Raw genomic sequence first — 27,109 nt, 5'->3', positions numbered from 1 at the left:
TAACGAAGGAAATAACACATACTGACCACTAGCACTTCACAAAAAAGGCCAATTTCACTCTCCAAGATCATGTTTTGTCACCATGTATGTAGTTGCCTTCACTGAAATAGAGTCATTAAGAAAACAGATGAACAGAGAGGTTTCCTCATGCATTTGTCTTTAGAGCATTTTACAATATTAGGCAACAAAGTATGAAGCTTACCCTCTAATTCAAACACCACACAGGAAAACTGTAAAGGAAAATCACCTCAATTCAAGGAACAGTAAATAATACTTAAATGAAAAGTGGCTTTATGATGTAGTTGGTATACAGAGTCAACTCCCAGCAACAACTGTCAGAGATTACCATCCATGAAAATACTTTTCAGGTATTTGCACACCTAAACTGTGTTTCAACCTGAAAGTGATAAGATTCAGCAAGTTAAGTCCTGAAGGAACCAAAGATGTTTCACAGACACCAAAAATTACTTACCAGTTTGTGCTCCAAGCAACTGCACACTGCCACAACTTTAAAATAAAGTGGTAGCACAATCAGGATTGCTGAAAATTTGAGAAGCAGTCTTTCAGTTAAGAATGCCCTCAAAAATACAACTAAACCTTTCTGCTGAATTTCCCATATCAACCATACTTCTTGATGAAATGCATTGTTTCAGCAGGTCAACCCCGTAATAACTCCTTACTTTGAGGCAAAAGTTGCTGCAAGTTTCTATCTCATCTCTACTGAAGATGAAGCGTCTACTGATTGAAAATTATGTGAAATTCAGCCAGCTAAGTGAAGATTTTTTTCTGAAACTAAAGCTTCGTCTAAACCATGAACTCAGAAGGTTTGAACTCACATAACTCCAAAGCTCTCATCATAATGTCATTTAAACTGCTGTCTCAAGATGAGCAGAAAATGACACGAAGCTAGAAGAGACACTGACATTCTCCAAACCCATACTTAATCTCTTGATTAAATGTTGATACTCACTTATGTCTGATCTCTAACTGTTAAGAGTTAACTACTTAAAGTAAAGAATTCCCTATATTAATCTACTTTGCCAGAGCATTAAAAAATGCAAACCTGTATTTGGGAAGAAAATGCAGAAATGGTAATTTTTTTCTTAGTTATAAGCAAAATTTAGTATAAGGACTTCTTACCCGGTATACTTAAAAAGGGCTAGTAATTAGGAAACAGAAGATCTTGCACCTTACCTTTACAACCTCTTTTTTCCTGCCAAAGTCAATTATACATGAGATTCTAGTTAATTTTACACCGAAAGCTTCCCCCATAGTCGAGTTAAAACAAAAAATCCTACAAGGATTGACTTCACTGTGCAGTTACTGGAGAAAAAACACTCCATGTGGTATTAATTAAAGGCATACTTTACACCAGCATGGGGAGCCTTTAACCAAAAAAGAAAAGATGAAAGTAGTTTTAAAAAACAAGAGGCTGAATCTCCCTCAATGCTGAGCCAGCATGATATTTATGTTGGGTGAGAACAATCAAGCAGGCTATAGCTCAGGTTTGAAATGCCAAAATAATAATGAAATAAATCAAATCGGTCCATATCTTAAGTCTACTTCAAATCTTATAATGATTTTCTGGGTTTTCTAGGAGTCAAACAATGCCTTAGAAATCTTTACTGAGGGAGGCAAACACATTAGGAGGCACATGAGGCAAAGCTCATTAAAGATGTGCATGTGTCTAGTGGCTGAATTCACTCATTATTCAACTGAGTCAATGAGAAAGATGGGGACTAAGATCATTTATCTATTTCTTACTTATTATAATACAAACATGTTGATATGCAATCTCACTATTATTTTCAACTGTCTGTAGTAATGGCAGGATCGCCCAGACTGTTGAACTTAATCATGTAAAGGAAGCACAGCTCACTTAAGGAAGGAGGTAAGATATCCTTCTATACAGGTACAAAGTTTTTCATTTAATAGTAAGAAAAATTCTGGCAGATATGACCATCCCTAATTATAAAAGTAGTAAGTAAATAAGAAAGAGGGAAATCCTATCCCAAGGCATTAATGGATCAAGAAGAGATAGGATTCAAATCTATTGCTGATGCGCTACACCTTGACTCAGCTAGTAAAGTTGTCAGCAAAGCTAACTTTTATATAATAAAGGAAAGGGAGAAGGTAGCTGGGCTCTGTGAATTGCTTTCTCAGCACCAAGCCAGGTACTGACTGCTAAAGTATTTGATGCTCATTTGATGGATCTAAGGGCAAATTACATGCCAGTAATTCCTGCTGTCATAGTCCTCAAAATCTACCCCAATACCAGAGACATTCAAGGACAAACATGATGGTTCCTTCTACCAGAAAATAAGGAGGGAAAAGATCAGCCAATAAATTCCTGGATCTGCAAGCCTCAGCTGAATTTCTTCCTTTAAAAAGCCACATGCAAAAGACTTCAGGATATGAGAGAAACAAGCCAAGAGGAAGATAGAATATACAGCTGCAAACAGGCCCCTGAAAGGAGGAAGGTGAGCACTGTAGATGAGAAAAGACGGAGCTCTGAAGTGGAAATTACCAACATGTAGTTTTCCACTGTAATTTTCTCTTTTCTCTGATCCTAAAACCAGCAAAGGCTCCTTCCACAGAGGTGAGATTACCTTGTATCGGTCATAAGATCATATAGCTCAAGAACTCACATCCAGCTGCAGTTGCTTTTTGATCGCATGGAAAGACAACCACATGGTAAGTCTCCTATACAGAAATCTCATCTTTTTCTAAGTCATGAAATAGCAACAGCCAGGGAATTCACATGCAGATGACTATTCTGAGCACAACATGATCAAGTGAAATTCTCTGATCTCAGAGGAATACCTTGCAAAGACAGCTTTCTTCTTAAAATCATCCCGACAACACCGAAACAACAGTTTAAACTTCCCAGACCTTTAAGAATGAGATCTACCACTAAGAATTTGAGGCATTTCAGAATAAGAATTTCCAAAAACTCTTAATTTGGGGAGCATGCAAGGCAAGAGGCTGTAAGGGGAAGAACGGTGAATTCCTTCCCATGTCAAATGTCTAATCACTGTATAGGAGAGAGAGCTTTCCTGCAAAATTAAATGAAGCTTCACCTTCATGAGGTAAGAAGTAGCATGCAAGGACTTATTTTTTTAGTTAAAGGAAGGAAATGAGAATTTCTAGCTTTAATCTGAAGCGACTTAGCTTTGAAAAAGAATATTAAGACAGTGAGATAACCATTAAGGATCTCAGCACAGAAAGCTCATCTACCTGCTTTAAAACCAGCAAAAATTCCCTTCCTTGGGAAAGTTCTGATGTATTTTACACTAACTACAATGGGTAACAGACACCTCCACCAGAATGCCTCCATTCTGCTCTTCACCCAAAATTTTAATCACAGAATAAGCTGAGTTGGAAGGGATCCACAAGGCTCATGGAGTCCAGCTCCTGGCCCTGGACAGGACCACCATTAAAGAGTTACACCATGTGCCCAAGAGCATTGTCCAAACACTTCTTCAACTCAGATGGGCTTGGTGCTGTCACCACTTCCCTGAGGAGCCTGTTCCAGTGCCCAACCACACTGTGGGGGAAGAATCTTTTCCTAATATTCAACCTAAACCTCCCCTGACACAACTTCAGTCTGTTCCCTTGGGTCATTGGGCATCACAGAAAAGAGATCAGTGCCTGCCCCTCCTCTTCCCCTCACAAGGAAGTTGTGGACTGCCATGAGGTCCCCCTTCAGTCTGCTCTCCTGCAGGAGACAGAATATGGACTGGATTTCCTTTCTCATTAAGATTATGCAAACATGATGAAGTATGGCAGTAAACGCCTTCTAGACAACACAAGAAATTCCAGACACATTGGAATGCTCAATAAAGTGTTGTATCTCTATGGCAGTTGGCATTGTTATCCATTCATCTTTCCTGCTGTAAGAGTCTATGAGACAACTGAAGAAAAACTGATAAAGTCAAAAATGGCAGGGGGAAGAAATATTTAAGAAAGCTAAAGAATCCAAAGAAGAAGGAAAAGCCCATAAATGGGTTCCAGACAAAAATCATGGATCCCTATTTTGTGCAGAACTTGGTGCTATTGGTTTAAGTAATAAAGGTGTGAACATGCCCAACAGCTCTTCTCTAGAGTCTCAGCCTCTCACAATGCTGTGAATGCCAGATAAGATGGACAATGAAAAATGCTCAGCTCTGCTAAATGAGAAGCACCTTCAGACGAGTTGTATCAAAACTTTAGTGGTTTATAAGCCTCAATGGTGAACACTTACATGCCTGTAACCTATAAATGTCCAACAACTTAGGAGGAAGCTGGGGATAGATCCCATTTTTTCAGATGCATACATATTGCTCAAGTTGCATTTTCAAACAAAAATCCTTTTTCTGGAATGGACTACCAGTCTTCTGCTTCAACATTTCTCAAAAAAAGAATGTGACAAAAAGTCTTTAGTTAGCTAAAAATAAGCTGATTTTGACATTTTAATCCACGGGCTTCTTCAGTAAACATTCAAGGTTAACACTGCAGAACTACAAGAGAAAGAAGTAAGCTATCTAGCTTTCCCAATTCTTTAGAAATAAAGAGGATTTTGGTTTATCACTATTTTCCTGACACAAAGAGCTGAGGTAACATACATCATACATTTTTTCTAATTTATAATTAACAGGTATGAATTACTACTGACAAAACACGAACCAGAATGCTGGAATATTGCACTGTTTGGCCATCATGACAGAAAATAAGGTTTGTAGTTCTTGGTTTTGCAACTTGTACTTCATCCTTCTCTTCTGAAAAACATTAAGTTGCTTGGAACAGTTTCTCTTTTTATACATGATCACTTTAATTTTTTTAAGCTCACAAATGTCAGTCAATATGCTCAAACTGCAAATGCACTTTATAATAATAATAAAATCTGCAGCAAGCCAAATTTCAGTAACTGTAACTTTTGCTTCTTTTTCCTACAATCTATGTAATAAACATGCTGAAACATGACAGTATTGATTCCTACTCTCGTGTGCAAAAGAATGAAGCATGTTTAACTCATAATGAGTTTCATTTAATTTTCTTATCATTTAAATATGTCAATATGGTCATTTTTATATCAAAGACCAAAGATATCCAAAGCCTTATGAGGAGTTTTTGTCTCTTTCTTCTTTTTAATTTAAGGAAAAACTTGACAGATTAATACTCTTTCAGGCACAGCAATATTACTGTAGTTAATTCTAATTTATGCAGCATATTCCTGATTTCCAGTTTAACTGCCATCCCTTGTTCAATCCACTCTTCTTGCTTGTATTCTGCTAAGATGCCAAGATTTCAGATGAAGGGCATGTTATTTGCATAACAGTGAACATTATATTCATTCCACAGAAATTTCAAGCAAATATACTATATTCCAAATGACTACTAAAGCAAAGTTATTCTGAATTTGTTAGACTGATCATGTGAAGAACAAGTGACTGATGATTTAAAGATAAAATTCAGTGTATAAATGTTGTCATCTATGACACTTCACGATGCTAAAATCACAAAGGCCTGCCAGACTTCATTGCATTCATAATTAGAATCATTACATTGTAATTCAGGTTGTGTTCTTTATAAAGATGAGTTTTAATAAAGCCAAAGCCAGGCAAACCCAACAAGACTACCTATGCAAGACAGTTTTCAGTTCAAATAAAGATCTGTTTTCCTTTTCATAATCCAATTATAAAACAAAATTGACACCTGAAAGAAAAAACTAAAATACTACAAAGAATTCAAATTTCACAAGAAGCATAACTAACTTAAGAGTAACCTGTATACTCTTTTTTTTTTAATTAGCTTTAACTCATAATTATAGCGTCTTCATTCTATGGTACACAAAAGTTAATGGGATTAGTACACCTAAGAAAGCACACAGAAATGGGAAAAAAAATCAGACGTTAGTTATTAAGAGTTTAAGCAAAACATTCAAGCCCCAACAAATCTGTCAGACAATCATGATCTATAATAAATACTTTGGCACATAATTAAACATATATAAGCACAAAAGGTTAACAAACATAAACATGCCTCCAATGGACAATAAAATATCTATAGGAAATTTCAACATGGTATCATGTATGCTTTCCTTCTGCTGAGGTCTCTTCTCTCTTATTTTTCTTATAAATATAATACTAGACTACAGCAATTCATATAAATTGGGACCTGTCTAGGTACAATATGACATAACAGAAGGACTCCAAAATAATGTCCCAGCATGGAATTCCCAGTTCTCTCAGAGAGCTCCAGTATTTGCACACTGGTTGAAAAAGCATGTCCAACTGTGAATGGCTAGAAATCATACCAAAACATAAATTCTCAATTTATGTAACCCATTTTAATTTAGATTTACTCTAGCTATCCAAACAATAACAGGAAGATAAAAAGAGTATATTTAGGGAGAGGGGAATAGAATACTGTAAGAAAAATTACGCTCAGTTTTACAGAATGTTTTAGCCAAATATTTCTTTCCAATTTATCCTTTTGATAAAATTCAATGTTCTCAATGTTTTAAAAAATAGTTCATGTTAAATCATAACTGCTTTAATCCAAAATATTTCTAAGCAGACAGACAGTAGCTATTTTAATGCTGGGTTACGATAGACATGACATTATTTCTTTTGCAAAAAATTGCAGATCACACTTTTGGAATGCTGTCAAATTATTTCACACCTAGTAATTTGCTTCATTTGACATCTGATACTTGCATTCGGTATTTTTCAGTAGTCCCTTTCCATAACAGAAGCAGGAGTCTAACAACAAAGTAACTTTTCTGTGAAGTTTCCACATTACAAAATAGAACTCACTTACCATGTTCCACCCTGGGTAGAGGTAGTCTGTCCCAACAAATTCAAAATAGTGAGCAAAACCTTCTTTCAACCACACATCCTCCCACCAAACTGGAGTTACAAGGTCGCCAAACCACTGGAAAAACAAAAAGTTCAAATGAACAACTTTAACAGCCTTTAGGAAACCATGTTTGCATATATTTCACCCAGACAAACACATTCTGCACACGCATATAATAAAAGTCACATTTACCATGCAGTGAAACTCACTAACTGTATTTTTCCTGTACTAATTAATTCAACATTACAGGATGCATAAGTTAATGAAGTAAAACATTAGAAATGAACAAGAGGAGCAAAAGAAGCATTGAGGACAGTAATCACAGTGTCAACTTTATTTCTCTGAAGTGGATCCTCACCTAGGCTTAACAGATTAACACACTGGACAGATAAAGGCTTCTAACTCAAGTAATCTGATCCATTAGATGGAAATGTCATGATGCATGAATATTGAAAAACATATATGTGAGAATGGGAACACATTCTCCACCCCAGACCTAAATGTTATCATTTCTCTCCCCACTCTCTGCCCACTAAGATTTACAATACTACTGATGCTCCTCTCCTTGGCAGGTTTCTAAAAGAAACCTGCTTTACACAATAATGCCAGCTCTCTGGGTAGGACTCAGATGCCTAAAAGCAGGTAGTTGATGCCATTTAAAGATAATAGGGTACATGAGATACCCATGAGGGCCTAGGAGAATTTCATACATGATTTATGGAACATCTGCAGCCTTCACAAACAACAACCAGAAGCAGAAGTATCTGAACCAGCACAGCCCACCTGTGTATATGCAAAGGAACTCTACCTGGGCTGCCTGCCTTTCCCCTTTCCTCTGGATGATTCTTCAACATCCCCTTCAATCTAACTTAGCAAGAAGGACAGAAATCTCAAGGATAACTATACTCCACAAGTAACTTAAGATCATCAGCTGAAAAGAGGAGAAGGGTCTGAGCTGAGGGCAAGGCAAGAACCCAACCATTACATACTCTGGTCGCTAAGACCTCAACGGACACAAATGTCACAGTACAGGAGGTATCAGAGGGATTTTACACAGAGCTGGGATGATCACTGGAAGACAGACGAGGACAAGAATTCATAAGAAATCAGATGGATGACCCTGTTTAAATGATTATCTAAATGATTTAAATGATTTAAATGATTGTAATGCTTAACCTGAATAATGTTACACCAGTGGTAAGAACAGAAACATCAACATTATAATGAAAATCTATTTCACCCTCTCTGTAGCCTCTCTTCTATCAAACAAATACCAAAGGTTTGTTTACATAACATTATCTGCCAGTTTTCTCTTAATATTTATAAATATTAGTTATAATCAATGGAGATAATTTTGAGCTTTCATGTGTAAGCAAGCTCTAAAAATACAGAGAGGGGGCAGCAATTAAGTACTTTAGAGGGAAAGACTCAGGTCAGAGCAGAGGAACTGATGCTGAACTGTAATGAGAGTCAGGAATGAATAAAAGCAGAGTTGGCCCATAAGCAGCTTGATTTCATGACAGCTGGCTTGTTTGAAGGCTTTGTCTGGGATCTGAATGAAAGATGCCACTTCTGTGCACTTCTTTGTGGAGTGAGAATGACACCACAGAAGCATCAATGCTGCAGTGAGGATCAGCAGTGACGCGAACACTAGAGCTTCAAAGAATAGACTAGCAAGCGAATACCAGACTAGCTGGAAGATTACCAGACGGCCACATAAGGTTCAGCACACAGAATTCGAATGAAAAAAATTAAAAACATGGCAATGAATGTCACTGACAATCAGCTTAAGAATTTAGAGAGAAAAGATGCGGTTGACAGAAGTCATATTCATACACTATGTGAAGCTAAACTTATTGCACACTGAGTATGCATAATATAGTTGAAGGCTATCAATAAATTAGCTCTCTACAGGGCCACTAAACATAGATCCTGATCCTAAGAACATTTAACTGAAAAGACAAAGAAATGCTGGAAATATATTCATAGAGCTTATGCATTTTCAGAATTTGAAACAATAAAATAAATATAGCTTTCATACACCAAGAAGTATGGAAGTTAAATTCATACTAGAGTAGGTTGTTTAAATGATTTCTAATGACTAAACGTAACAGCACAGTTTATTTCCCGAATTGCAGGAGTACTACTGAACAAATACGAGACCAGTGGTAAATCTGTCATTTTGAACTATGACTAGCCAGAGAGATTTAAAAAAAAAAAAAAAAAAAGTTGTAACATTCATAATATCCTGTCCTGTAATTTGAATATTTACAAAAGAGAATTTCTTCTACTCCTTTGTGAGTTTTCTGGGCTAATTTATTAATTATACAATTAAAACTATTTTTTAAATTATTTACCTAAAGGAAGAAATGTTTTAAAGGCACTAAACCAGGACGTGATATCAATATGAAAATGTAGAGAATTTGCTAAACTACTTTTGAACAATATTGGAGAGAGTTATGGATGTCAGAGACAGAGCAGTGCCCAGAGGCTGTAAGCAAGAAAGCCAAACTTTCCAGCAGAAAGGTGCTATTATCTTCCTAGGTGTTACACATCTGAACAGAAAACTGTAAGTAAAGCATTTAATTTCCTTAAGTAATTATTTATTTATTTGTGTATTTGACTACAGGGTCTATCTGCCTGGAGTGAAGACCATCACTTCATTTTGAAATGTATTAATCACATAAAGTTCTCATCTCCCTCAGGCATTATGTTCAACCTGATATGCAGAAAGTACTTAATTTACAGATATGATGAAAGGATGCTCTTTCTTACATGGGGTTTTTTTTCTGATTATTTTTAAAAATGTTGATTTAGAAGTTCTTAATTTTCTTTCTGCTTTCATGCCTCAATAACTCAATCTGTCACTCCAAGTTGTGTGCTCAGGTGGGAAAACTATCAGAAAAAATCATGATGTATAAATTCAAATTACTCTTTCTTCAAAGGCTATAGGTGGAACTGATCTATGATACGCAAATAAAACTCATTACTACCTTAACAGAATTATTTTAATAAATTATGGTAATTATTTCAAGCTATCGAATTAAGCTGGTACAAATACATGTGTTTTGACCAACTCATAGTTTGGAGCCCAGAGGACATTCTTTTATGCCAAAATATTAATATGATCAATTTTTTTTTTAATTAATTAAAAAAAATTCTGAAAGAACACTCAAGCTGAAATATCAAAAAAGAGCACCCTACAAAATTACTGAAACCAAAACTACCAAAGTAACTTTTATGCATCTCTCCTAAAACAGGTACCTAAAATACCTGGTCAAACATGAAAAATCAGATGTGAAGAAACTGGACACGAAATCCTTCTCTGCACACTTTTTACTTTTGTTTTAGCAACCACTGAATTTGTCCTTTTGCAGTGCTGTCTCATTTTCTATCTAACCTGAGCACTGTGCCAAGCATTAATACAGAGCAGGCTTGGTAATTACAATTTTTAAACAGTCAAATCTAAAGACAACAATCTGGATTTTTAATATTAATCTTATTTCTCTAATCTTGGAAACAACGTTAGCAAAGCAACTGCTGTGTTACTCTAAATAACAGGGCTCTCATATAGATCAGCTTACTACGTGCTCAGATATGTTCCATAAATCTTGAAGTTCTGAGTTTAAAGTCAGGAAAACTGGACAATGACAAAATTCTTTAAAAAAAAAAAGTATAGTTGTGTTTTGTTTTGTTTTGTTTTGTTTTGTTGGGTTTTTTTTTGGGTTTTTTTTTTTTTGAAGAGTTCCATTTCCCCTCCCTTGAAATCCAAAATAAATAAATAAATAAAAAGGTAAAACTGGAGATGAGGAGATGTGGATTCTAGTTTTGCTTGAACCAGAGAGATTTTGGTAAGTTTTTGTTATTCTGTGTGTAAAAAGGAGTGATGGGGAAGAATATTCACGTGTCACCACAGGTTAACAGGTGATATGATGCACAGCAAAAGACAATGAAAAATGCAGTGAATAAATAACAATTAAACAGCAAAGGCAAGAGTTCCTAGACCCAACTTGGTCTTGTTACATTTTCGGCTAAAATGGTATTGTTTAGAGTTCCTTGACCGGTTTTTGAGTATGGTAAGATAAAGGTAGAAAAAAGGGCTAAATAAAGACAATGTGATGGAGGTCCTAGACAGTGGTTTTGGGTTATATTTTTTGAATGTTTCTCCCTTTAAACTTTACTTGCAGGTGAATAATCCATATTCTGTGTGACTCAATTCTGCATCCAAAAAGTAGAACTAATGCTTCTTTAACCTGAATTTTTCTATCTTGTCTAGCTGTCCAGTGAGCAGCTGAGCAAAGACCTAATCTATATAGCACTGCAACAGAAACAGCAGCAACAGAGGGAGGAAGTTACTTTTAATTAAGCAAATAGCACCGGAAGTGATAGCAACATGGTCAACAAGTAAACCTCCTCATCTGCAATTTTAAGGTCACTTAAATGCACTTTATAATCACATTTCTACCCTAAAATAAATTCAGCTATAGTTTTTGCGCACTTCATGATCCTCTAAAATTCCCAGAACAATGTAAAAAGGCTTCAGTGTCTGTAAGAATCAAATAAACAAACTTGGTGAGTTAATGGTGTGATAATTGCCCACATCTTAAGTACAAATTGCTCTGGAAGCAGAGGAAATTATCAAAGCAGTGCAAAGAATAACTGGAAGTAATGAAACTACTTCAGAAAAATGAAGACTTAAGCTGAACACTTGGAGAAAGTTACTATCAGATTTAATCAAAAGGTTTTAAGGGAAGCCATATGACCCTGTAATCAGGAGCACTGAACCCAGCACTACAAACACATCAGATGGAAAAATCTGATACCAACAGGAGCTGGGACTTGATGACCTAATATATGTTTTCCACACATGATTCCTAAGGCACTGTAATTTTTCTAACTGAACTGTCTACTACTGTATTGTACTGCACAGTGAAGAGCTTATAGAAAAATCAGATGATAGTATCAAGATCAAAGCAGCAGTAACTTTCAATAAAAAATTCATATTTTAGTTGAGGACTTCATATTCATCGACCAATTTAATGTGAAATACAAACATGAACCAAACTATTTTCAGGTTCATCTGCCGGAACGTCATTACAATGGCTCCCTTTTACACAGTACTTTTTATTCGCAGAAAGTGTTAAGAATTTGCATTGCCTTTAAAGAATACTGTGTAAAGTCACAGATGTAAGCCATGGTGATTACACAGTAGGATTTCATTCATTTTAACCTGAAGGCTATGATTATGCCTCTTATGAGTGTAAGAAAGCATTTCCTGCCCCTGTAGCAAATTTTTTCAGTAACAGTTGCATTCAAGTGAATATTACTAACAGCTGTAATGTGTTTAGTTTGAGATAAGAGGATGGGAAAAACGTAAAATAAATTGTAGTATGGTTTTATTATTTTAAGTTTTCTTATTGACACAATAGTTTCTGTGCACATAAAGATTCACTTATGCACCATTAGTGAACAGAGAGGATCAATACCAAACTGGGAAAAAACATGAGAAGGAAGAGAAAATTAATATATGTATATATGACAGAAGACAAAGAATACTACTAAACTGACTTCAGCCAAAAGGTTTTTTGACATGAACGTGAAACTTAGCATGAATCTGCTATCAATCTGCTATTCTACATACCCGTAACAAATACACAGACACACAAACACACAGAATATGCTGCCACAGAAGACAGGAAACATGTTCATTGCTACCAATTTTCTCTTCCATCCCCATTTTGAGTTCTCAGAGTTTCTGTATTGTAGGGATGTGTCTTACTGACCTCCATGTCATAAGGAGTCCCGTTACAATAGAAATCAGAGAAATCACAACCATCCATGTGTACAATACAAATTCATTTTCCTTTCTGAAAAGAGCACATGGTTTCCGACATTAAGATCAAATATGTAAACACCTTTAATACCTGATGACATAGCTCATGTACAATGACCATGGTGACATCCAGCAGGTATAAAATAGAAGAAATGCTTGGATCTAGCAGTATCCTTTGCTCCACGAAAACACTCAGACCCCAGTTTTCCATGGCAGCATATGGATGCTTAGGCACAGCCAACAGATCTAGAAATAGAAAATATATATGTTAACTCCTTGTGGCAGCTACTATGCTGAAGATCTACTACAAGGACCAAAAATCATCACTAAAAGCACTTTAAATCACATACACGGGGAAAAAATTTTAAAAAAAAAAGAAAAAAAAAAAAAAAAAAGGCCAAAACACCCCAAATGCTCTCTTAGTAATATTTCTTAGGAAACATTAAAAAAATATTCATTTTTATCTTATGTCACTATCTGCTCAGAAATGATTACCATGTTATTCTAATGAAGCTTTCTATACAGATTCCAGCTTATTTACAACACCTTGTTGATTTACTTCTGGGTTTGATACTGCTTCTCATGTTTACTATGCCGTATCAGCACACTAACACAGACTCTTACTGTAAGTATTTTTTTTCTTTTCATTAAAGCAACTTCTTTATGAGTATCTTACACATCAAACTGTATGTAATGACTGACATTTAGGGGTGCACTGAAGAAATACTGTCTCATAACATCAAGAAAAATGGCAAACTGTTCAAAATCCCCGATTCTGACTAAACGAGGCATCTTCCAGTGTTCACTGTTGATAGCATGCATCCTCTGGGAGCAAGACTGCTGACAACCACCTCTTAGCTCTGCCAGCTGGAACAATGGAACTATATGCAACTTGAACTTTACTTCAGTTTTGTATTCAGTAAGTGAGAAAATATTAGGAAGAAGATAGGATGGTCCTTCATCAAGTTAAAAAAAAAGCATCAATGAATCTCTCCCACTGGCATGAGGTTGAACAACTCGATACCGCAATACATGTCGTAGAAAAATCTTACTGCAGAAGACTGAAAAGGAACTAAATTGACTACCAGTCTGGAAAGAAATCTAAAATTACAGTAAATTTCCATAGAGAATGAACCAACACACAATTCTGCTTCACAGCAAAAAACGTCTGAAAGAGCCCAGAAACAACTTCTTTGTCTATTAGAAGTCCAGTACAACCCATGTACAAATCACACAGAATTTTGGAAGCTACGGTGTGACCTCAGCATGGTGCTCCCTCCAGTAAAACTAATTAGCCTGACTTCTCAATTAATTAACCTGGCTGCCACACTCCTCTCTCATTTGCCTCTACTACTTCTGCTTCCAAAGTTAGATCACTGGCAGTTATCGCAAGTCTGTCTAGGTGGTCCTTCACTGGGTGACTTCCTAACATGATCAAGAAAAGTTCCACCCTAATTATACCAAATAATACTCTGAATTGTATCACAGCACTAATGCCTCTCCTACGTTTGTCTGTTTTGGCTTGCCGATGCATGTGACGGAATTGGCTTGGAGAACAAAGAGACTGCAGGAGCTCTACTCCAAGATTCATAGGAAGTTGCAGTGAAATACTGGGAGATGAGAATTTGGATATATTCTGGCATTCCTAAAAAGGGCCTGCTTCAAGAAGCATAAAAATACTGGCCTCCTAGTGAACTGAAGGCAATTCTAGCAGCTATTTCCAAATACATGCAGAAAATATCCAAATCACAGAGATACATTTCAAATGCTAAAGTATAAATATTTTATAGAAAAGCAAACACTAGAACATGAGCTTAATTAAAGAAAATAAAGTAAAAATCCAAAACATGGTGTTCAAGATTAGGTATGTGAGTAAATTCAAAACTACAGGCTTTCCTTTTCTTCTTCAGTTGAAGCTTGAACTGTATGAGTTTTTTAGAATAACTGCAATTTTTTATAAATTATGTGCAAAATGAAAAGCTTCTGTCCGCTATACAAAGAAGGAATACAGATGGAGAAAAAAAAAAAGACACCAACATTACCGGGTGGAATCACTGAAGTTAATGGCAACTTTTCATTAACATTAAACAGGGATCTCCCCCATTCTCAACTCTGTAAAGAAAGCCATAACTTCTACACCAATTAAACTTTCCTCCAAAAGGTATCTTCAGAAGATGAATACCGTTCTTATCTACCCCAATTAAGTTTTCAGAATTTCTGGTCAAACACAGAACAGAACCAGCACAAAAGTAAGACCAGGTCCCTATTTTTCTCTAATCTTTTCGTCTCTTTATTCTCCTTTGGGTCCATTTGTAGTTTTTGGTCTTTCTTTTCAGTCAAAATGGATAGATTTTGTCAGTGTCATCCAGCAATAAACTGGAAAAACTCTGGTGAAACTGGGAAACAAGGGCGAGGTCTCACAGTAAACATACTTACAAGGTAATTATAGACTGTCTTTCACTATTTGTGTCATTGGTACTGCTTCGCTGGTTTGGACTGACACTTTACAGCACTGAGACACCAATAAAACCTGTTACCCTGGTTTTTCTGAGTTTCTTTATTAGCCTTTTGATTTTCATAAATGGAGTCAGATCTTTTAGTTACTGTAGAATATTAGAGCAGTTTTTTTACCTTTCCCACAGAAGTAATATAAACAAATCCTTTGTTTTTCATTCCCTGTCCTTTGTTTGCATATTTCTAACCTGAAAACAATTGTAACTGACAATTCGTCTGGCCACTGAGGCTGAGGGGTGGAAACCCCAAAAAGCCAATCTTCTGCTAGACCCACAAATTTATAAAAAGTAAAGAATAAACAAAGGGTTCTCTTCCTCTCTCGGTTTTCAGCTGTGAGCTGGGATCGGAAGGTCCTCTGCCTTGCGAAATCTCGTCTGCGTGTGACTGCTTTGTGTGTCTCTGTGACAAAAACCTTCCAATCTGATGGACAGGTAACTCCTTGCAGACAGGCAACCACAGAGGGATATTTTAAATCACTTTAATTTCTCTGCAAGCCTGCAAAGTCCTTTCACACACTGGCTATTGCTGAAAGGGCTTTTCTGAAGAGAGAAAACAAAACATATTAGATAACCCTGTCAGTTTCCAGAATGCTAATCCCTGCAGGTGACATGAGCATACCAATAATGTTAAGTGAATATGAGCCCACGACCATTTTCTAGCACAGGGTCTGGCATACTACATTTTAATGCCAAAGAGACTTTCTTAATCTCTGCTGACAGACAGAATGGTCTGTAAAAATACTCATCATCAAAAAAATTTTTGCTACTTATTGTCCACGTCTAAATTCTGAATATCCAACTCTCAATGTTAATTTTTCAGTGGCTGGTCTTTGATAGCTTCAAAAATTTCTACTACGTTTAAATAAAATTCCAAACATGACTAGTTTTGTGGTAAAAGACACAATAATCTATATCTTTCTCTGGGGAGTAATAAACATTTGATTTCAGAGGAACGATGTGTGATGTTCAAGGTTCAACATAAGAATTTCCCTGTTTATCACACCATTAGAGCCCTGAGCAAGGTATCCTGTGATCCTGGAGGTGACATCTGTTAAGGTTTTAGTGTCATTTTTAAGGTACAAAAGGAGGAGTGATAATGCACATTTTGATGGAAATATCATTCACATATATTACTGCATGAAAGTGTTCTGCACTAACTGCAAAATGGGAACTACTGAATATATAACAGCTTGTGTACATGCTGCATCCAGTCACTCTGTACACTATTTAATTAAATTCTTTGTAAAGCACTTGTGAATGTTTGATTATGTGGATATTGCTGGGGAAATAGAAATGTGTGTTATTGCTTCCAGAGAATAATATCCTCATGCGTCATAAAACTGTTACTTGAGATTTCCTGATACAGCAGAGTGCAGAGTCCCATGAAGTGCTGGAATAATAAGGGGTTTCCATCTCGTGGCCTTCACAGAAACTAAATTCATGACCAACAAGTAAAAATTATACAGCTAAAATAAAATCACAAGACAAAAATGTGTTGGAGCCTCACAAAAACATGCTATACTGGTACAAATATTTGAATACAAGGACAGCACTTGGGTTTTTTAAAAATTTATTTCTGTGTGACTTTTGTGAAAAAATAAATTAAGTTACAGAAACTGTACACAGCTCAACAGCTTGTTTTATTTCCAAACATTTAGTTAAGACATCTTAACTATGTGAGCTTACATCAAAATATAATCTTCTGACATTATCAGCAAGTTATCATCCTAGTGCTAAATAGAAATCAGCAATTTCTCACCTAAATTGGCCACAAAGCAAATACACATTTGATGTGGTTTTTTGTTTGGTAGGGTTTGTTTGTTTGTTTTTGTCTATGAACTTAGTATCTGTGCAATTTGCACAAATGATACCGTTTTTCAATCTTTGCCACTCAGTCATGGTGTCTTCTAGGTCCTGTTAAAAACCATTATATTCCCCAAAACACAAACTGGAACATCACTCTTACTTTAAATGAGAGCAAGGCTAGAACATAAAAGGACTAAACATAAAATGATCCAGCTCTGTCATGCAGAGTACCATGAATTTGTGGGGCCTTTTCCCCCCTGTACCACCCTACTCTTTTGCAAACATCAAAGCACCTTCTTCATCACTGTGATTCCACTATATTTAACCACCCCAATTTAAACTGGATATTGGTATAACATACACACATTCTCACTATACATATAAATATGAGTGCATGAATAAAAACCAACAGACATCCACATCCACATTTATTAACATTATTAACTGCAATCTTATTTGTTTTAGCTGCTGGTTGTAACGCAACAACAGCATGTAATGTAATGTAATGTATTGTAAGAGATAGATACTCCAGAAAATATGACAGGATTAAATTTCTAATACTCATGGTGGAAGTTAAAAAGCACTAAGGGAAAAAAAACCCCAAGACATATGAATTATTTCTGCAAATTTTCTGTTAGCATGCGTGAGAAGTCTCCCAAACAAATATCTGAAACTCCTGAAACACTGCAAGCTGTAAATGAGAACACAGAGTGAGAGATAAGAATTTTCGGTCAACCATGAACTCTATGTTTTTACCTTATAATCCCTACTTTTATTACAAAAGTAACACTACAAAAATAATTTGAATTTATCTATGTGCCTCTCACAATGTTATTTTCATTCATGTCTTCAGAAGCTTTTTTTAGGATATTGGTGCAGATGTCTTGCTCCCAGGATTTTTTGTCACTTTTCTGACAAGAAATTCAACAAAATTAAGAGGAAGCATGGACTAGTATCAGTTTATTTAAGTCATGCCATAAGTACGTTTTCTGCCCTTTCTTAGTACTGCACAATGCAATCAATAGCTTTATTAAATCTCTCTAAAGGCCTTGTGCAATTTCGTAAATTAATGCTACTGTATCAATAGGGAAAAAAAGAACTGTTTACCATTTATAAAGGGTGTATATTTCTGCCACTCAGATTCCTTAATCAAAGTAATTTGTTTTACTAAGTAGATGATGCTTTTCTGTAGCACAATACCATTTCATGTTTTATGCAAATTTTAAGGAACAAGCCAAATACAAAAAGTGTCAGATCTCATTAAAAAACATGAAGTCAAACAGTAGCTATTGTAAGAAATATCCAAATTTTCTACTGATAAAGAGCTACTGATAATGGTACTTATAAGAAATATCTAAATAAGCTGCTGATTTTTTTTTTTTTTCTGCACTGTTTGATTAGTAAATGTCAGAGAAGTCTGTTCTGGAAAATCAAGTGACATCTTTATACATTTTCATCCCGTTAAAAAGATATGGGGGGGTAGGGAGGAGGCAGGCAGGGGAACGACACAATGGGATGACACACCAAAAAACACAAACATCCCAGGACTGTTAAAAGTTCTCTCAAGCCAATGTTTGCCTTGAGACACCTTGAAACACCCTATTTTCAGAAAACACTAAGTGCATGTTTCCTGAGAACTGATCAATTCAGTATTTCCCTTTTGGCAATTAGGAGCTAAATACCCTAAATTAACTGTCTTTAAATTTAATAGTACTCTTCTATCTTACCTTAGTACATCCGAAGTATTCAAATGCACAGGAGCCACAAAGACCCTGGATGACACCCCCACAGGAAATCCATGATTAACGTTCCTGTTCAGCCAAATGCTTTTTCTGGTGCCCATCAGTTTTTATCTCCAGGACTCTACCAGCACTACCCTTCTGTAAGCCTGACACTTAACAACCCACACGGGCGCTGGCCCGCAGAGTCAATGCAAAGGCCTCAAACTGTCTGCCATTACTCCAGTCAAACCCACTGGCTTGTTGCAGACCCTGAGGAGAAATCACCACCACACAGCAGTTTACTGCTGGGTCTTTTATTGCTTCTTATTGCTGCTGTAGAAGTATTACTTAACATTAACTGACATAAACAATGGATGGATTCTCAGAGTGTTTGATACTATAACAGACGTTTCATGCAACATGAAGATTAAAGGATCCAAGAGGGGAAAAAAATGTGAGAGAAAGCTGGGGAGGGTAAGGAGAGAAAATATGCAGAAACACAGAGAGAAAAACTTTGCTATGTTTTCAAGCAACTGAGCCTTGACACTGGGTGATAGCAAGTTTATAGATTAAGAAAATAAAATAGAAATCTGTTGATTTTGACATGCATATTATATTATTAAATTTCTTTCAATTTTGATACCCCCAGTCCATAGATCATTGCTTTGTTATTTCAAAGTATATCAAATGATTCAATGTTAAAATGAAAAATGAATGCAATCGCCTATTGAGGATGAATTGTGCATCATCTAGGTTGTATTGATCTGCACAGGAACAATGTCTTTCTTTTAAAATAATACCTGAACCGATCATTAAGAATTGCTGCACAGTATGAAACAAGGAAAAAAAAATCTTCAACAAAGTTTCTTTATAATTTTTTTTTTTTCTCCATTTCAGCTATAGGTGGGAATTCGAAAAGGGAACTGCATGGCTCAAACCAGAACACAGACCGAAAAGAGCTCAGGTTTCTGTTACTCCAGGTAACAGTACTGTATATGCATCCTCTATAGCATATAAACAGTAGACAAACAGAAAAAATACATTCCAGCTCTCAACACCCGAGGTATCTGGAGAGAGGGAAAAACAGGAAATACTTTTGTTGCCTTCATAAATACAGTTTTTAACGTAAATACTAAGAGCACTGACATGATGGAAAATTGCCAACAGCTATTTTCCTACCACCAGAGTTAATAGAGCATGAGGATTCTATGGTTGAAAACAACATGACACTGATTACCGAGCACTATCAATATGAATGCTGCTGCAAAGAAAATGATCAAGTGCCACTGCCATATTCCTTCTCTTTGCTGCAAAATCAAGGTGCAGGTACACAGGAAACTCCAGAACTCCATTCTACTTAAGAGTAGTAATGAGATATTTTTTTTTTCATCTGGCACGCATTAAACTGATTTGCATCACAGTAATAAAGAGATGGATGTCTGCATAAGTACAACACTCTATATACCAAGACTTATCTCTTTTATGTTTGCTTTAAAGTGAGATCACATTCACAGGCGATGAGCACAGTTTAACAGGAAAAGTAGAAATAGGAATTTTGGAAAGACAGGCAGTTATTTAGCATTAGCAGTATCTTATATTTCACCTGGAGATAAAACTACAATGTACCTAATCATATTCACTACATCTGAAGGCAATGTTTTTGTGGGGACTGCATCTATTTATCTTCTGTTCCAGAGTAAGATGAAGAAATGCAAATGGACTGTACTGGATAGCTCCTGAGAGTGTTTTTACATCTTGCTGTGTATCCTAAGTCCTAGAATAGAGTTTATATTACATTATTATACAAATCCTCTCGATATAGGAGATCAGCATAGAACTTTATTACCTTAACACTAAAAATAGTAATCCATTCATCACTTTGTTTATTAAATTATTTTAATAAAAGAATTAGTATCTTTCTATGACATAATAAAACCCCACCATCTTGAATTCTAAAGAAACTCAAATAACAGAGGAGTCACTTTGTCCTCATTGCAAGTTCAAACTCTCTCCTTCCCACTCATACCTAAGGATGTAACCATGCAAACTAAGTCTTGTCACAGACTCCATATTCACAAGAAGCTCAAATTACACCCTGATGGATCAGAATACAGAAGTCCAAGGTGAAGTTCTTGATGCATTTAGATTTCCCAGAGAGATTTAACTAAGTGAATTTACTACTTCAGTGTTACTTATCAGCATGGGCACAGTCTGCCAATCACGTGCTGTGCAGCTACCTTGTACTTCCCACAGTAAAATGCAGCACCAAGATCTGAGCCATCAAAAAGCTTCATTTTCCTGTCGCAGGAAGGCTGAGTGGCGGGCTCCACTCACATCCTGTTATGCAGAGGCAGGCAGTAACATGTCTCCAAATAAAGAGGGGGTTTTTTAAGCATCTGGGCCCAGACTTAACCCCACATGCTTATCGGGGAGAGGCGGGGGGGGCGGGGGGAGTAGTTATAAAAATCAAAGAAATTAGCAAGATGGAAAAGCAGAATAGCTGAAACCTTCACCAGAACTGAAAATCCCCCTGAGCATGAAAAACAAAAGGAAGAGATGAAAATGGCACCTTGTTCTGCACCTGGAAGCAAGTGATACGAGTGACGAGAAAGACAGTAATTAAAAAGTAGCCTTATTTCTGACAGTTGTGGTTCCAGACATACTGCAAGTGTTTAATAATTTCAATTAACTCAGAGAGTAGAACCCAAACATGAAAATCTGTCACAAAAACAGAATACGGCAAATTGTAAAAAATAAAATACCCTAGAAAGAAATATTTTATCTGAAGTTGCAAAAGAAAAGCAACATACTAAAGAGAGGATGGTGACTGATACCAAATGAACTGTACTACCTAAGTTTGGCAAGAAGCTAACCAGAGCTGACAACAGCAGAGATTGGGACAGACCTGGGCCGAGTATTTCAGGAACAGACTCCTGACTTCCTCAGGCAAAAAGGAAAAGCAAAGCCTGGCAAATAACAGGAGCCATCTAGCCCAGAACAAAGTTTATGGAGATCAGTCAGATCTCTGACACAGGGAGTAAGATTGATAATCCAATATCCCACCAGAAAATAGACGCAAGATAGAAAATCATCCAGAGCTCAGAGAACGTGTGGAGCTGCACACACAGTGACAGTCTGGACAAGCAGGGGAAGAAAAACTGAAAAGGTGATTGATTACAGCTCTCCATTCCACCAACAGAGTGACTATGCTGCAAGGGGGATGATGACAGTAACACTTACTCCTATTAGTATTTCCTATGTACTTTTATGATATACAAATGCCCTAGGGTATGGTATTGCTATACTTTTATATTAAGTATGCCTTATTAGTTCCCTTAAATCACATTTAAGCCGAATTCTGGTAAAAAATCAGCCATACATTTTATTGATAGCTTTCAAAATGGACAACACTGCTGAATGCTTGCTAAAGTTACCACTAAACAGACAAAATCTATGTTTAATGTAGTTACACTGATCCATACCTACATCTGTATTGAGCTGGCACTGACAAGGAGGTAATCACAGCTCAGGTCCTTTTGCACACTTCATGTTTCACATTTTCCCAATCATCGAAAAATTATTCACAAGTTCTGGTCTGAGAATTCATGTGCAAGATATGAACTCAGTGAGTACTTCCAGGTGCATTCCTGCATTCCCCCCAAGATCTTCATATTCCTTTGACAGTTAAATCACAACAGGCTTTGAAATGTTCCTGGGATCTAAACAGACTTACATCTTTCATCCTGACTCCTTCTGTTTCCTCAATTTTTGAGACACGGTCTGTCCATTTTTCTTAATGGTGCTTGTTCACTTCCTTAGATATGCAAATATCTGTTTATTAGACTAAAAAACGTCTTCCCTGTTGAACTGGCTGGTAAGCAGCTTCTTACTTCAGTGGGGGATAACATTTTCCTCTCACTTTAGTAATTCATTTGCATTTTTTCAGCGTCTAATGTGACCTCCGCCAGAGCTTACATTCTGTATCAATCTTTACTTGCATCATACAAAGATCTAAATAAATACAATGTATGCAGCTCATTGCTGACTGTTGAGACCAATAATCCCAACACACCAGTAATGAACGACTGTAGGATAACAGTGGGCTTGCAGCAACTGAACCCCATTGCAGCCTCACTGCTCTCAAAGTTAGAGCAGAGTAAGACAACTGCAGGATATAACAAATAAGAAAACATAAAGTAGCTACATTTTCCCTTGCTTTTGCACAAAGAAGAACCTGTGGAAAACTGGAACATTTTTTACTGCCTACAAAAGGAAGTATTTTGAGAGGCCATTGATATCAAGTATTCCTGTGTTAGATTAATATGCATAATTCAGGCAGATGCCATTTGAAAAGGTTATGCATTCATCTTATGATGGCAAAGACAGGGTATCAAGTTTTACAGAGTAACATTTCCTACAGAAAAAAAAAAAAACAGGAAGAGAGAGCAGCAAGAGGCGTTCAACAGCTTTGGAAAGATTACGAAAAGGCCAAGCTAAAACCAAACACACACACACAAAAAAAAAATGCATAAAGGATGTATATTGGAAGTATTTTAGTGCACTAACAGAGAGCTGTTAGTGCATTGAGATGTGCAGGCAAAGTACAAGAACAGCATTATCATCATGTCTAGTCAATAGAAGAGGTACTGAGATTCCTTGGAATAATGGATTATGTGACCAATTTTGTGCCAGATGTAGAGGGGTTTTAATCAGCAACTACTGTAACCACTACTGAGAAATCCTGTTTAAAGACATGGTAGAAATCTGAAAAGGCAACAAGAACTGAGATAAGGAGATCTCCCTGTAACCCTACAGCCAATTCAGAAAGAGGATGACAAAAAACATAAAGCTGAATTCTTGAAGTACCTTTAATACAGCATCAGGGCAGACCTCTAAGAGACTCACAGAACGGTTGGGACTGGAAGGGACCTCCAGAGGCTACCTTGTCCAACTCCCCTGCTCAAGGAGGGCCATCAAGAGCTGGTTGCCTAAGACCACATCCAGATGGCTTTTGAATATCTCTAAGGATTGAGACACCACAATCTCTGTGTTCCCTGGGGGTTAGCAGATTACCTTTCCAAGTTTAGTAGTCTGTCATTCTTTAAGACTTTGTCAAACAGTTTGAATATTACCTCAAATTTAAAGTAGCAAAATAGAACAAAGATCAATCAGGCCTCCACAAATCCACAACAGCTTACAATCTTAGTTCAAAAAAGAGTACTTTACGCTAAAGTCTGATTAAAACTATGTTTTAAGTAACAGCACTTTGTGCACTTTTACTAATATATTTCCTGTAAAATATTTTTCTGCTGGTGTCCGTGTTTTACTTAGAATACTACTCTGGAGTAAACAGAGAACTCTTGTCATGGCCAAATGAAATAATTGTTTTCAGTACTCAACAGCCAGAAGAATTGCAGACCAAGAAGTATACCTACTTTTTCTCCACATATTTTGCATTTCACGAATTGCAGGGTGATGACCAAAGCTAAGAAGGTAGCTTGGAAAACCAGAAGAACAGTATCTTAAGCTAATGAAATATGGTATTACTTTGGAAAAAAAAATGAAGATACGATGCAAAAGAAACTGAAAGATCCTGTCTCAGAGTACCAAGAAACACAGTGGGAAAAGCTGAAAAATATCACCAGGTTTTAGAGATAAAGTTGAAACAGATTAGAAACAAGACAAAGAAATGAAAAGTTTGCCTGAGACAGACAGTAAGGGCTGAGAAGCTGAGGAAATGTTGTCATAGAGACTATGGATAAAAACAAGAGAAATATTTTGATAGGATAAAGTGGGAGCAAGTGAATACACCTTGCTAGAAGAAATTTGCAATTCCTCAGGCTTATTCCAGTAATATTTTGTGTATCTTCAATGCACAGATCTAGAAGAAACAGAAAAGCTGTGGAAAAGCCCATCCACTGCTCAGGTAATAAAGAACTGAATAAGCTGAAGGCTCATAAGGTATTAAAATAACTCACTTCAGCAATTATTCAGTTATTAGAGATGTTAACACCCTAGATGTTCATGTACTCTGCCTTTTAGAACTTTAAGTAGCCAGAATGTCTGCAGAGAATTTCTCAAGATCTCTGGAAATTAATAACACCCTGGGAAAACTATAGCTTGAAAACCACTGAAGAGCAGGACTAACCTGATCTCCTTTGACAAGGTGACCTACATAGTGGATGAGGGAAATGCTGTGGATATTTTCTACATGGACATTAGTAAAGCCTTTGACTGCATTCCCCAAAGCATTCAGCTGGACCAGCTGACTGCTCAGGCTTGGATGGATGCACTGTTCACTGGGTAAAAAAATGGTGGGACGGCCAAGCTCAGGGAATGGTGGTGAATGGAGATATCCTCAGCCAATGGTCAGTCACCAGTGGTGTTTCACTGGTGGTTTTGGGCCAGTTCTGTTTAATATCCTCATTGCCAACCTAGACAAGGGGATTGAGTGTACCCTCAGTAAATTTGGAGATAACACCAAATTGTGTAGGGGTGTTGATCTGCAGGATGGTAAAAAGGAAGGCTGTGCAGAGGGATCTGGACAGACTGGATCGATGCACCATGACCAGCTGTATGAGATTCAACAAGGCCAAGTGCCATGCTGGGCACATATAACCCATGGAATGCTACAGGCTTGGGGTGGAAGGGCTAGTAACTGGTCAGAAAAGAACCTGGGGGTGCTGGTTCACAGCAGTTGAACATGAGCCAGTGTGTGCCTGAGTGGCCAAGAAGGTCAATGGTAACCCGGCCTGTATGAGCAATAGTGTGGCCAGCAGGACCTGGGCAGTGACTGTCCCCTATACTTGGCATTGGTGGGGCGGCACCTCGAGTCCCATGTTTCAATTTGGGGGTCCTCACTACAAAAAGGACATTGAAGTGCTGGAGTGTGTCTAGAGAAGGGTAATGGAGCTGGGGAAGGGTCTGGAGCACAAAGTTTGATGGGAGGGAGCTGAGGGATTGCTTACTCTGAATAAAAGGAGGCTCAGGAAAAACCTCACTCCTCTCTAGAACTACCTGGAAGGAGTTCGTAGCCAGATAGGGATTGGTCTCTTCTCGAATGTAACACACACCAGGACAAGAGGAAATGGTCTTGAGTTGCAACAGGGTAAGCTTAGATTGGGTATTAGGAAAAAATTCTTCTCTGAAACTGCCATCAGGCATTGGAACAGGCTGCCCAGTGAAATGATGGCATTATTGACCATAGACGTGTTCAAAGAATGCATGGATGTGACACTTGGGGACACAGTTTAGTGGTGAACATAGCAGTGCTGGTGTAACAGTTGGATTTGATGATCGTAAAGACCTTTTCCAACCTTAGCAATTCTGTGATTCTACGAAACAGTTTTACATGATGCAGTTCTACTTGAGAGCAAACTATATGCACAAAATGCAGTGACACAGAGAATTGAATGACCATATGAGTATCAAAGATGTTGAAGGAAAAACAGCAGTTAAACTGAACAAGCAAAAGAAGCCATAAAAAGAAGTTTGAATAAAGTGAACATAAAGCAGACAGAAATTCAGTACAATCAATTGAATCTGTCAGGTACAGAAACTGAGAATCTTCCTGATCAGCCCCTGGCAACAAGAAAGATACCAAAACAGATGTACCATGTTCTTGTCCTGAAATAGCACTATTTGTCCAAGTACAATCTTGTTTATGCACAATTTTATACCGTGACATTACAAAGTCATTGAGACAGATGTCTAGTCTCAGTACTACTAGCCCACTGAATACATAAACTTTTCCAATTATACAGAAATCAGAATGGTTTCCCTGAGTAGAATTCCATTCTCTGCATCACAGATTTAAACATTAAAGTTATATTAAAGTTATAATAAAGAACCATAACAAAGTTAGGTTCACAAACCTCATCAAAAGTTGATAACCGATGAATAATTTACATTAAGATAATACAGGTCTCATTTTAAAATGTTTCTATTATGATGACTTTTCTCTGTTAGAATCATAATTTTCCCATACCATCATGCTTCATTATTATTTACAGAAGAAACAATTTCTGATCATTCCTCTTAAAAGTAAAAGTCCAATTAAAGATTTTGCTGCACCGGTAATGTTTGATGTAGACCATGACTGAGCATACAGGCTTTTCTTTTCAGAAAATGTAATAACTTGCACAAAACAAGTATTGTAATGTCTACTAGAAGGAGCAGAATAAATTGCTAGATCTTCAGTATAATGAAAGGCACAAAGAATGCCTAGGATGGAATCAGAGTCTAATAGTCCCCGAATTTAGGAAGTCTTTTTGTTCTGACTCCTGCCAACACAGAGTACACAGCTAATTTAATGTGCACCATAGAAGCATTCTTAAAAATCTTAATAGTATTATGCAGAGGACCATTGCAGTTCTGTAGTGAACCTAGTAAGCCAG

At 36.8% G+C, this 27,109-nt stretch overlaps 1 protein-coding gene across 1 annotated transcript in view; it reads right to left on the bottom strand.

Annotated features, from left to right (window-relative positions):
- The window catches only part of TRHDE (thyrotropin releasing hormone degrading enzyme), a 201,484-nt gene that overhangs the window by 102,271 nt on the left and 72,104 nt on the right, over positions 1-27,109 (bottom strand). Inside the window, exons 4-5 of the mRNA XM_040062731.1 lie at positions 12,765-12,919; positions 6,802-6,915 (exon numbers count right to left, since the gene is read on the bottom strand). Coding sequence (XP_039918665.1) covers positions 6,802-6,915; positions 12,765-12,919 — 269 coding nt within the window. The remainder of the gene's footprint in view (positions 1-6,801; positions 6,916-12,764; positions 12,920-27,109) is intronic.

Source organism: Hirundo rustica, chromosome 4 (genome assembly GCF_015227805.2).
Source record: "Hirundo rustica isolate bHirRus1 chromosome 4, bHirRus1.pri.v3, whole genome shotgun sequence".
Taxonomy (NCBI): domain Eukaryota; kingdom Metazoa; phylum Chordata; class Aves; order Passeriformes; family Hirundinidae; genus Hirundo; species Hirundo rustica.
This window is presented reverse-complemented; position numbering and strand designations above follow the sequence as displayed.